The sequence below is a fragment of the Diplotaxodon limnothrissa genome, linkage group LG17 (assembly GCF_057381915.1).
Source record: "Diplotaxodon limnothrissa isolate DT_005_m linkage group LG17, D_limnothrissa_male_GT1.1, whole genome shotgun sequence".
Lineage (NCBI taxonomy): Eukaryota > Metazoa > Chordata > Actinopteri > Cichliformes > Cichlidae > Diplotaxodon > Diplotaxodon limnothrissa.
Window position 1 is genome coordinate 22,189,194 of NC_140612.1, and position 13,577 is coordinate 22,202,770.

General features: G+C 42.1%; 1 protein-coding gene across 13 annotated transcripts in view; it reads right to left on the reverse strand.

Moving 5' to 3' along the window:
* Positions 1-13,577, reverse strand: part of celf2 (cugbp, Elav-like family member 2) — a 239,346-nt gene that overhangs the window by 63,744 nt on the left and 162,025 nt on the right. For all 13 annotated transcript variants that reach the window (XM_085375374.1, XM_085375363.1, XM_085375361.1 and 10 more), the window contains one exon: positions 12,865-12,947. In XM_085375374.1, coding sequence (XP_085231500.1) covers positions 12,865-12,947 — 83 coding nt within the window. The remainder of the gene's footprint in view (positions 1-12,864; positions 12,948-13,577) is intronic.

The following is a 13,577-nucleotide window of genomic DNA, read 5'->3' on the forward strand; positions in this document are numbered from 1 at the left end:
TGTTTGCAGTTAATAAGCCACTGTTGTTTTTGCTGGACTTAAATGATCTGTGAGGAGCCAAGCAGGAATTAAAGATGAGGAGACACACACACATATTTAAAACACCGGTGTGTGCTGCTCTAATAGCTGCATACTGGTCAACCGTCTCCGTTCAGCTCTTTTTTTTTTACTATAAACCACTTGTCCGAGGTCTAACCTTTCAGCTTGTTGCATAATATCCTCCAGGCTATAACACATGAATGTTTGATGGCACACGGCTTACTACATGGCAAACTTAATATCCTACACCGCCGCACGTCTGCTGTTTTCAGCTTAGCATAGCCGACGACTACTTCCCAGGTCCTTGGGCGGTTACAGCGGTCTGGTTTCATGGGAGCTTTTTCCGTGGCACTGCGAGAAATCTTTTAAAGGGCTGAGGAGTCAATCTGCTGGTGTATCAGTCAGTGTGAGTTAACTCATCTGCTTTTCTTGCGGTGGGCTCGGGTGCTTCTTGAGTGTTGAGTGGAAAGCTATTGTGATAGAGCAGCGATACGTGTAATGGGCTTGCACTTAAACAAACAACGCACATCGACTGACAGGCTGTGGCCATTCCTCCCCCCTGCACCACTCAGACACACTTCAAACACACAGGTAGCAGCTGATAAATGGCTGTTGGTAGCCCTCCATACGTCTGTGTCTGTTAGTTTTCTTAGGATTTCATTTAAAAGTTTGTGGACCATTAATGGCTATCAGCTGATGATCTAACAGCTAGGTGACATCGTATTTCAATCCTAATATATATATATATATATATATATATATATATATATATATATATATATATATATATATATATGGTTAAGGGGTACAATTTGCCACAAGAATCTAGACTGAGTATTAACTTTTTTTTTTTTTTTTACTTCTACACAAACCCAACAGTTTATTGTAGATGAATGTGGACAACCACTCACTTAGATGTCCGAAAACCAGTTGGGTGACGTCACCGATCGGAAACCAAGGCTCACTGCAGGGTCATATGGTAGCTAACACACTATAGAGCAGACAGGCTCTAAAGCATAAACACCTAATAAATAATATTTAAATCTAGCAGCTGAGTAAAACTGCGAGAATCATTCCCGAGATCTTCTTTTATAACCAGAGCCCCCTGCTGGCCATTGGAAAGAATGCAGTTTTAAGGCCCGTTTTAAGGCAATGGTTTCCCTTTGCAGACCTGGAGGCTACATCCCAGTTTCACACGCAAAGTGACTGAAATGCTCCGATGATTTCTACAGGCTGTAAACAAACTCCAAGTTTAGTGATATTTTCTAAATCCCACAACTCCTCATTAGATGGGGAAACCTTCCACTATAAACCAAAGTTAAAATCAGAATCAGAAAAACCCAGTGAATGTCTAAAACATGCAGATTAGGCAATAAACTTGTTTGTCTTTCAATGACGTTTGGTTAAACTTTTTTCTTTCTTTTTTTTAATACTTTCTCTTTATTGATTTTCATCTTACTTTACATACAGAACTAAAGAGGGCAAGGGAAACTAACACATTCACATATGTTCACATATTCCAAACTACACATCGCCTTGTTTTACTTACACATATTACATATTACACAGGTGCATGTTCCATTCAAACACAATCACGGCTAGTCCTTTGCATCGCACAGGTATCAGCTTCTAGTCTTTTAAGGTATAACCATCCCATCTTTCCCAAAGTCTCTCTCCTTTCTCCTTCTGCAGCTGCAGTGAGAAGGTAATCAATTCCATATGATGGATTATGTTAATAATGTCTATGACCAGTTTCCGTGTGGGGGGGCTTGTCTGCAACCAACATTTAGTAATTACCTTTTTGCATGCAACCATAATTATTTTCAGTAAGTATGAGTCTCTTTTATTTATATCCTCAGGAATTTTCCCAACGTACATGGTACTAAAGGAGAAGTGTTACTCCGAGCACATCCACCACCATTTGTTTAAAAAGGTCTTCAGCTTAGGGCATGACCAGAAGACATGGAAGCAACCCGCAGCGACCTCGCTGCACTCCCTCCAGCACAAACTTGTATTTTTTTCATGCTCCAATGTGACTGTTGTGGGGGCTTCACTCTGGGGCTCCACATATAAGCTATAAGTTATAAGACTTGTGATAAACACAGTGTCATACCCAGCCCTGACAGCAGAACCATTTGGTTCTAACTGGGCCACTTTTAGCAGTTGCTCAGTTACAGAGCTGGCAAATGTTGATTGGGTCAGATGTGGACAAAATGTCACAATGCATCAGACATTCAGCTGATAGAACTTGGACTTGTCGCTTAGCTGAGGATGCTAGGCTCACTCCAAGTCAGCCCTGTCACCAAAGGCCAAATGTGGCCAAGAGAGCACTGCAGATATGGGCCAATCATTCATTTCTAACTGGGAGTAAGATTGACCAAATACAAAAGTTGTTATTTAAAACATAGTCTACACTATTAGGATTTCCTAAAATCTGTCTTTGTCCTGTTTGGTATTTGTTGTCTCATGCTCTTCTTTTCTCCTTTCTTTCCCTTCACCCCCCGGTCATAGCAGATGGCGGCCCTCCCTGAGCCTGGTTCTGCCAGAGGTCTCCTTCTGTTAAAAGAGATGTTTTTTTTTAATCCCCGCATTGGCTCATTGGGTTTCTATCTGTCTATGCTGTTGTAGGGTCTTTATCCAACAATATAGTGCGCTGAGACGGCCACTGCAATCTGATCTGAACTTAAAATGAATTCACTGTTTTGGTAGTCCTTCATTTGCATGCTTCTACGTCATATTAACATGAAATTAATATATTACTAGAGCATAAATACTGTTTTTGCTGTTTTAAATGTATAGAAAGACATCCACAAAGCCGGACTTACTGTTAAAAGACAAGAACAATAATGGAAAAGAATGGTCACACTCAAAATAATTTCCAAATCCTAAAGATTTTTAAATGTATTTACAGATTTGTGCAGAAGTCTGAACTCTCTCTGGGAAGCTTGATGATGATGATTTGAAGCAAAAATTTCAAATTTGCATTCATCGCTCCATCAGACCTGTTGCCACTGATTTTCAGTCCAGTTCTTGTGTAATTTGGCATACCTCGCCCTTTTCTCCAAGTTTCCCCTCCTTAAGAATGGCTTCTTGACTGAGCCCATTTCTGATGAGGCTTCAGTGAACAGTAAACGGATAAATGATGGATGGATTAGAGTGTCCAGATGCTTCTCGCCCGTCCTGTGTCAGGTCTTTGTTGGATTTTTTTAACAGTTTCTTAAGGACATGACTTTTACATACTGATTATCTGTTCTTTGTTTATTTTAAGTTTCCTCAAAATGTGAAAGGAAACACACCATGGCAACAATCTTTCTTCGGCTAGTAGAGGCTTAGGAATCACTTTTTGGGGCAACCAACAAGCGATTCCTGTGAAACTGTTTAAGCATTTTTCATAGATTCATCTAAAGAAGACACAATACTGGTTCTTCCCTCGAGGTAGACTCCTTTTTTATGCTTAAATGATTCAGGAGTCAGTATTAAGTGACTTAAACATAAAAAGCCACCATTCCTCTGGATGCAAGATTTAAAAGATATGCGGGGCGGTTCGAGACTTTTGCACAGCACTTTATTTTACATTTAAATGCAACTGTCGTGAGGAAAAAATGAGCCGCAGTAAACACTTAGGCCTGCAGCGAGAAAGCAACCAGAATCTTCGATTGTTTCAAAGCGAGCTCACGAATTCCCTTCAAAGACGGGAACAGTGAGAGTCTCAAGACCGCCAGGCCTTGTGCATGAAAGAATCATATTCATTCACATCATTCAAACTGATAGTGCACATTATCACTTACAGTCGGCGGTTCTGTCTGCAGCTTTGTCCGCCAACTTGAAATAATAATAAATGACCGATTAAATGGCTTTTGTCTCTGGACTGTAAATTGCTGCTTTTAAACCTTAACCTTGCTCCAGATCACACTTACTTTGATGAGGGGCCTTTGATGTGCGAACACACACAACCTTGTGCTTGTGCTCTGGCAGTGGAGCATCACTAATTATCTCACCAGCGGAAAGGTAAGGGAAGTGGGGACCTGCATGTGTGTGTGTGGTCTCAGTACGATGGTAGCTTTTAATGAGCCCCACATTTCTTATCAAGCTTGGTGCTCAACAAACGCTCTGATCCGCCCACATGGAGGACTGGGCTTGACTGATCGCGTCTGATGCCCCCCCACCCCACCCCAACCCCCTCCACACCATCCTAGCCAACACCCTAATCAACCTTCCTCTCCCTTGCCTCCCTCCCCTCCCTTCCGTCTTACTGTCAGAAAGAAATATCCTTGAGAGAAACTGTGAATCAAAGGGCTTTTTCATCCTTTTTCACAAAGAAAAAGGAGCGATGGAGAGGGACAGAGATGGAGTGAGAGACTCAACAGGACAAAAGAAAGACAGAAAGTGAGCGAGGGATGGATGGAGAGAGGGCAAGAGGTGGAGGGAGTGAGAAAAGAAAACCAAGGATAAAAAGACTGAACTTCTCTGAGCTGGAGGGCGCTCCAGAGGACACGTCCTAGATTAGCTACCATCCCTCCCCTCCTTCCATCTCTCCATCCACCCTCTTTCCTCCAACCCCAGCTTCAGATGGGGAGCAGCAGCCCTGGGGCCCACTCGGCGGGCGTCAAGGGTGGAAATAGGAGGGGGGAGACACTGGGCATTTAGACATCTGTCAGCCACTAATGAAAGAGTTCAATTTAGTGGAAAATCTAAAACAACCTTGTCTGACAGGCAGGCTGACAGGCTTTAACTCGCCGTGTGTTGTTGTTGTTCGTGTACGCGTCTCGCCGTCGTGTTAGTGTGAAGAGGACCAGGAGGGGGGCATTAAAAAAAGGTGAAAGGGGGAGAAAAAAAATAATGCAATAAACTCAGGCTGTGCTGGGGCATATGCTTGCGAGCACATGAAAGTGTAGAGCTTGTGTGTGTGCTCAAGAGTCATGCAGGGGTGTGGATCAGTCCATGCAGCAGGGGTTGGGTCTTATGGCTTTACATCGCTCCAGGGGTACAGGGCATGTTTTTCGACAATAGATGGGTTATGGTAGGGTTTTCTGTGTGTGTCTGTGTGTGCGCGAGAGAGAAGAAAAAGCATATTTAGCCCTCTCCAGTGCTATTAGAGTTGGAGAGATGAACACATGGCTCTCCAGGCAACACACGCACACGCAGACAGACGCACACACTTTGTCTCCACCCCCCCCGAGCTTCATTAGCGCGTCATTAGAAACAACTCTAGTGAAAGCTGTTGTTTTAGAGAAACAGTCGTGCCTATCTGTCCTCGCCGAAAAGGCTCTACGTGTGTGTGCCATGCAGACAACTCATTATTTTTTGTTTTTTATTTTTCTCTTTACTTTTTTATAGATTAATCCACCTGCTGATTTATGTGCCGTGCTGCCTAGCGACACTGCTATTACTGAGGTTGAATAGTCAAACTGAACGCAGTTTTATTGACTGTGAAAGCATGAATGGTTGGATTCATGAACGGTCACAAATTCCATTGTTTGAAAGATGACGGGTGTGAGGATGGATGTCCACACACAAAACAACAGCCCGAAGGTTGTAATGAAACAACTGGGTGTAGAAAAGCCCTCTACCTGCGCCACACAGCAAGTGTCACATCTTCAGAATTTATTCGTTTTTGAAGATCAAATTCAAAGTAACCATATGAACTGCATCATCTAGGACAGATCTGAATCTTTAAGCTGTATATACACGATAAGCTAGATGTGGAAGATCCCCTCATTAAGAGCAAAGTAAGCACAATTACGGCAGATTTAATGTTTACTCAGAAACGCAGTTAAAAGGAAGAACTGGGCTGGGGATGGGTTGCAAAGCAGCTTGCAGAGGCAGCAACAGCTGTAGGCACGCTATAGCAGGTGAAACAGAGTGACTTTTATATGATTTGCCAACTTGTTGTGAAGGTGATTATCAGCTGAGCCATCAGCTTCTGATCTGAGCACAACTTTGGATCTTTAGGCGTTCGTGCCTTAACACATCAGTTGTGACAACACTTGCCGCTTCCTGTTTGTAAGCTTTATGTTTTGCTCTTTCACCCTCTTTTTCTTTTCACAGAAAATACTTGGTTAGGATCTCAGAAAAGAGTGTGGCATGGGACGGCATGCTCCCTTTTCAAAACCTTAACCCTTCACGTTAAAAAATGATGGCAGTAAATGATGCCACTGCATCTAAATTTGACACCATTGGTGCTCAACAAGCCTCTGTGTGTCTGAATAATGACTGAAACTTATAAGGTTTCTGCCTTTCAGGGCTTTTTAATCTGACACACAATATGGCTTATAGTGAGGTCTAATGTATTAACGAACCATTCAAGACACCTACACTCTAGTTTTTGTAAGCAAAATTCTAATTTGAGCATCAATTAGCTGGTATATTTGCAATGCAACCATACTAACCACCATTATTTGTAACATATGGTCACCACTGGCTCCAATAATCCAAATTGGAGACATCCATAATGAAAAGTCAAGGCTTTAAACACTAGAGTGGGACTATATTTGGCTATATTTATTTATTACACTGAGTTTATAGCTAAATAAGAAACATTAGCTCGCTTCCACTTCGTTTAGCTTAGCATACAGGCTAGAAACGGGGTGAAAAGCTAGCCTGGCTCAAAAGATGTAAGAATCCACAAACCACAGCCTCTAATGCATACACACTAGCAGCGTATATTTTAGCAGTTTCACAATTTCAAAATCTGAAGTGTAAAAATAACCCAAATTTCTCTGCATAGGCTGCACAAGAAGTGGTTGAAAAGTGAAATCCTTATCATTCAGCATCAACAGCAATGACACTTTACCTTGCAAGCTGAGCTACACTCATAAATATAATCTTGTTTGCTGGCCACTATCTTCTTGGAACTAAACAAAACGGAAGCAATCAACCAAAAGAAAAAGTAAATGATAACCTTGCTTTTGATACAACTGAGGTGAAAACTGAAAAGAAAAATTGTTCTGACACTCAGTTCGTGTTGTGACCTGTATCTTCTCTAGAAACATTACTTCATCGCTGAAATATGACAGGCATGTCTGGAGCTGACATGAATATACACATTCTGCATGCATACAATCACATATGCATACATTTGGTACGAGTGCGCTGACGGATCGCTGACAAATCTTCAGGAGAGACATCAGAGGAGTGATGGAGATGGGGCCGGGAGAGAAGCAACAAGCAGCGCTGTCATTTTTCTTTCTCTCTTGTTTTTTTTCCACCTCTCCGCTTTGCTCTCGCCACCGCCATCACCTCTGTGAGAACCGAGCAGGGAGCGATTCATCACATAAAACCACAGACCCCCTTCACTTATCCCTTTTCGCAAAAAATGGCAGCCATTCAACTGTTTTTTTTGCCCTAAACCAACATGGCTGCCAATACCGGTGCCCTTTTCTCCAGTCTGGCCCCCGTCCAGCTTTCCACTCTGATTGCATCTCTGCCTGTTAGGGCCTTGGGTTTGGAAGGAGAGATAGAGCGAGGGAGGGGATGAGTGCCAATACAAACATTGTTCTGCTGGCTTTTTACAAGCCAGGAGAGTGGGGAAGTTAATAAGCAGGTATTGGTTTTTAACTGCGCCCCGTTTATTGCTTTGCCCTCGAGCGTGCTGGAGTGCTCTACTCCACCTTTTTCCTGTCCATCTGCCCATCACCTTTGCTAACCTCCTGCTCAATTTCCCCCTCTCTCTGTCTGCTCTCCTTTTGTCTTGACATGCCTCATTCAGCAATTAATCCGCCATCCTCATCATCTGTTTATTTCTGCCTCCCACTGGATCCTTACTCTCATTTTATTTTATTTTTTGGCCCTTTTTTTCCCATTTTGAGCTGAGTTGAAGCCAGTCAAAAAAAAATCCAGCATAAACCACTCAATGCTCCGTCATTATGCTGCTATTGATTTAGTGTTTTGCAAGTGTGTCCTCGGTCCTTCCCTGTATATTAAATCTAAAACCATATCCGTCCATCAATACAGGACAATCGCATAAGCTGTTGTTGTCCGCCTCTGACATGATGAATATGATGCGGGTTTAATTGCATATGTGTCACCTGCTTTTTTTTTTTTTTTTTACATGGGTTAACATTTTTAATATTTGTTGCTCCCAGAAGCTTTTCATGAACAAACATGACAATAAACTTTCCTTTACTTCCAGCACTTATGAGCAACCTTTTAAATCTCACCGCTGGGCTCCGCAGATTCTTGTTTCAAAGAAACAACTTTCAGCTTCATTTTTAAAAACTCTGTTACAGCACTTGGCACAAAGCTACAACCCCTACAAGCAGTAGCGGGTGGCTCAGTGGAGTTGTTTTGTCCTGGGGCTTGCCTGTGAGGCTACAAATAGGCTGCCCTAACCCAAATCTGGGGCCATGAAGAGCTTAAAAGACACAATTTGGGGTTAGAAAAACTGCTTTAATCCTCTACAAGGTTGATGTAAAAAAAATATTTAATTTCAAATTTTATTTCATACTTTCAGTCACTTAGTTGCCAGCCAGCAGAAGTACTGAGGAATGGTCAGAGCCTGCTAGAGAACACAGATGGACTATAGACAGACTGTTTATAAAAGATGAATGCAGCCTGCAGGTTTGAAAAGCTAAGCCAGGGCATAAGTGCATTAAACCTTTATTCTTTCTAAAGGCCAGCAGTGGGTGAATCCTCTGGATGCAAAAAGAATGAAGTGGTAAATAAGAATGCATGCAGGTAGTCTATGATAACCCAAACCTATATGCAGAGTGGGATTTCCCTCCTTAATATGTAACCAATAAAATATGGCTTATTTGTTACGTATTACTGCTTAAAATATAGGTTACTTTTTTAACCACCACATCTGATTTTTAAAGTGAATCTAGAGTAAGTAACACTGGGGTCACTGGGTTCAGACTCTGTGCCGCTCGTCTTTTAGACCATGGCCCTTTGTGCTAAACCCACAGTGAGAAACCTTGGTGTTAAACTGGAGCATGATTTTTATACTAAATAAGCAGCTGAATTCTGTTATTAACACTAGTTTTTACCACTTGAGGCTTTTATCCACCATCAAATCAGCTTTATCTTTTAAAAGGTTTGAATGTCTCATTCATGCTTTTATCACAATGTGTCTGGACTATTGTAATGCACACTGTGTTGGCCTTAGTAAAGTTTCCCTTTTTTGCCTGCAGTTAGTCGGGATTTGTCTTCTAACTGGTACTCGCCCTACTTGCAAGAACATTACGCATCCTGGCCTCCCCCCATGTTCCCTCAAGTTTGCTGAGGTCCATAGACCAGCTGCTCCTGGTAGTCCAAACAACCGGACTGAAAACCAGGGGCAACTGAGCTTGTTCACACCTCCCTGTCCATGGTATTACAGTTTTTGAAAACACATCTTAAAACTAATTTTTATTCCTTTATTTATTATTTATTTCATGACTCTGCTCTGTTCCAACTTTTCATTGAGCCAAAGAACTCAGCTGTTTCAGAAAACTACCGCTCATTAAATCAAAGAGAAATTAACTATCACAAAAAAAACCCAACCTAAAAATCTCCTCCTGCTGATTGCTCCCTCTGGGCTGTTAGAAAACCTTGCCATGAACAACATCTCTAAAGAAATGTTATCTGCAAGTGATAGAGGGCTGATAGAGACGAGCAAATATACTCCTGATTGGAAATATCAACCCTAACCCTAATTTAAACTAAATGCGATTCATTCAAGCTTAGAGAATTAAATATAAAGAAATGTTTTACTATATTCTTGCTCGGCTTCCATATGACAGATATTACCTACCAGAGGCATCATAATTTCCAGATAGACATATTTAAATGTTAATAAATGCATTTTCTACAAGTTTAGGTGTAATGTTTTGTACTGACGTTTTAAAGACGCTCTGATAATGTGTTGTTTACTCTGCTTCAGAGACCAAATACAGACCCAAATTTACTGCTACCTGACATCAAAAAGGCCCAAACGAATGCTGCAGGAGAGAGAAGCAAGTGAGGAAGAGGGATGACCAGACAGAACAGAGGGAGGGATGGTGTTATGGTGTAGAAGAAGGCGATTTCATGTTCCTATAATCCTGAAACTGCTGCAGTATGTGTCCTCCCCTGGGCTGTTTCACACCTCCAACCAGGGATAAGTGACAAGCTCTCACGGTGCAGAGAAACAGCCGAAATTTAACATACTTATTCCACGAGCAATTAACACGGTGACTCTGTGCAAAACAACAAGATTGACTCTGAATCGGGAGCGGGAGCATAAATCCCACGTACGGCTCTTGTGGGATTCGTAGTATCCACCCTGTCCTGCCCAGGGGGGCTATCCACTGATCCAACCGACAGAAGTAAGAGCGTGCAGGCGCTCAACTGATGAGATTCCAGTTAGCTGGCACAGACGAGGAGAGGGGTGGGGAAGCAGCCAATAACCCGAGCAGAAGGGATCTGGGGGCCTCTAAATATCCACCCAGGGCTAAAAGTGTGAGAGTGCGAGCAAGCTTCAGCCCACTTCCTCTATTGCTCTCCTGGGCCACAAGAGGGAACAATATTGGAAAATGGAGCACCAGCACACTCCTTTATAGTCAGGCATATGCACGGGTGTCCAGAAAAGCAGGAACAGATGCCAGCAAGCAGATAAACATGCAAGTGTTTTCGACTGCTAGTGGCAGCGTGTTTTGATGATTGTTCTCTAATCATCTTTGCACAAGGATGAGCGTGCAGGCTAGAAGCAAAGGGAAACACAACACAAACTCCTGCAGACTGCCGAAGCCAGTAATGAAAATATAAAGTGGGGACGAGTGGGTGATTGTCAGCTTTTGGTGAACATTTGCTTGGAATAAATTTGGACAACACGTTTTTGCGAAACAACAGCAGATGATATCATTACACTAAAAGCCGATAAATTATAAATCACTGGCAATAACTAGTTGTAATGTCTGTATTTCAGTGGAAACGTCTCCTCACCTGCTGGCACTCAATTTCGATGTTGTCAGCGCATTGATATGTTATCAGCAGTTGGTGCCCCACTCTCACCAACTGACTAGCAGGCTCATTAGTCTGTTACAGCCATTCTAATCAGTGACAAACAGAGAGCAAACCCACATTACATGGGATGCATCTTGTGTGCAGAAGTGCACAGTGTTAAATGTGGTAAGTTAGCATGTGAAAAATTTATATCAATATTTTGTGCAGTAAAAATATTTCTAAAAGTCACCGATTCTTAACGCAGCCGTTGACATCAACCATGTAATATCACAGGATGAATTTATTATTATTATTACTTTTTGAACGGATCGAAATAAACACATGTGACCAATCAGACCACTGCATTTGGCAATGAGTGCGCTCGTAGATGGTCAGATGTGGTCTTTGTTGTCTACATACGCGTTACACAACAAGTTCGAAACTGGAAACCTCTGAATTTTGTTTCGCTTTTTCACAATGTGCAAAGTGTGTAAAGAGAAATTACAAACAAAAGTAAAAGGCAACTCTTAAAAACTGTCTAAAAGATGAGTCTTTAACTTGCATGTCATGATCGAGAATTACATAGATGGGTATGGATTATTATTATTAATCCCACACTGTGGAAATCCACTTGTTACAGCAGCACATGGCTCAGGTAGAAAAAGTCCATTTGAGTTATGTTTGAAAATAAAACCAAAAAATAAGAAAAAAAAAAGCCAAAACTGCTAAAAATGATGATTCAAGTCAAATAAAAGAGTAATTTGTATGATGTACAAATGGCTACTATATACAGTAAAATACAGGACAAAGACATTTTCTAGATTTTCTATATGTACATGGGAAGTGCTGAGGGAATGATAGTATATATATGTGCTTCCACTACCTCTCTGGTCTCTTATTGTGGACTTTTAATGTGAAAGCACACTGTCTAATCGTAGGTGGTAGCAGCACCAGTAACAGGTGGAAGAAGCCACCAAAGATCAACATGAGACTGTGTGCGAGTGACACATGAAGCACGTAGTACTACGACTCGAGCATTTTTCACAAATTAATTCCAGACAGCATCAGGAGACTCAGGTTGGGACACTGTCCTCAGCTGCACTCTTTCATATGTGGCACACAGCGCGCTACAGTCTGCTTCTGACAGGTTCTCCATATTGGAAATAGTCAATCTGGTTTATTTAAAGGTGATTTCAGGATAGTGCGCAGGAGGCGGGAGACCTTATGTCCATTCGATTGCTGTGAACTCACGGGACTACTGTCTGCACCCAGAGCCGACAGGATAAATACTGAGGTTTTTACATGCAGCTCTGCGGTCTGCGGCTGAGTGATGGTGCAACACAGGGATCTTATTTGCCTCTATCTGTGTACATATCAAAAGATGGTCTGTGGTTCTTCTATTAGGTAGGCTACACTGACTAACCTTCTAGGATAAAGGTAGAGCTTGGGTTTTAGGCTGAAGTCCACCTACTTTCATTAGAAATGTTTCCTTTTTTGGATCATCCAAAATCTTTTTAACAACAAAAACTGAACGAATGTCTGAAATGGATCATTTTCTATTTTCTAGAAACTTTTCTAACTCCAGACAGTCCCCTGGTGACCCGGTGGCTGTTATGGTGGTAATACTGGTTTTTGACTTTTATGACATTCACACTTAAGCTTGGAAAGAACCAGTGGACATAGACTCCCTCCAAACTTTTGAACTAACCTTGACAGTCACCTGCTCGCACTCTCGGTCACTCACAAATGCTCTGTAGCAGCAGCGCAACACACTGAGGCAGTTACTTGCGTATTCATACCCACCCACACACACACAACACAGGTCGGTGTGGGGCGGGGTCGGGCGGGGCTGCCTCGAGGTACCGCTGTAAGTGTGTGATTAGAGGAGAAAGTAGGCAGAGGAGAATGAGGACACACACTCACCCCTGTTAAGGTCTTTATGTTATGCAGTGCATTCTGAGCTTCAAGGGCAGCTTTCCTTGTGTAAAACGTGACAAAACAGCAGCCTGGGGAGAAAGAGAGAGAGAGAGAGATGAGCATAAGGAGCAACAAAGAGCATTTTCTCTCTTCATCTGCCTGGCATCACCTGTCGACACTGGGAGACGCTGAGTGAATGTTAAGGAGAAAACATCCTAACGGAGAGGAAGAGAACACTTTTTTTTTTTTTAGTTTGTTTCAACGCTGATGACTTGAGCCTGGAGGAACCGTGCACACAAAGTGATGCATGAGCACACACTCACACAGACACACACTCACATGCGAACAACAAGGAAACGAAGACAGGAACGTGGAGAAGCAAGGTTGTCTCTTCATTAATCCCAGAGTGATCTGTGAACAGCTGCTTTATCGTTCATTCACCAAAGAAAGCGCTGACTCATTTATTTATGCTCCCTTTATTTGCATCTCGACATTTCTGACAAATGTGGGCTGGAAATGGAAACATTCAGGTGACACACATGTTACAGCAGTTTTTAAATGATCATATTTAAACGATTCATCAAAAAGTAGTGAAGCCATCTAAAATCAGTGGAAAAAACTGTAAATCTGACAAAAAGTAAAATAAAGAAATCAGCGACTGAAACCTTGGCATGATTCAGTTTGAAGTGTCAATGCAATTCACTGATCAGGCTACTAAA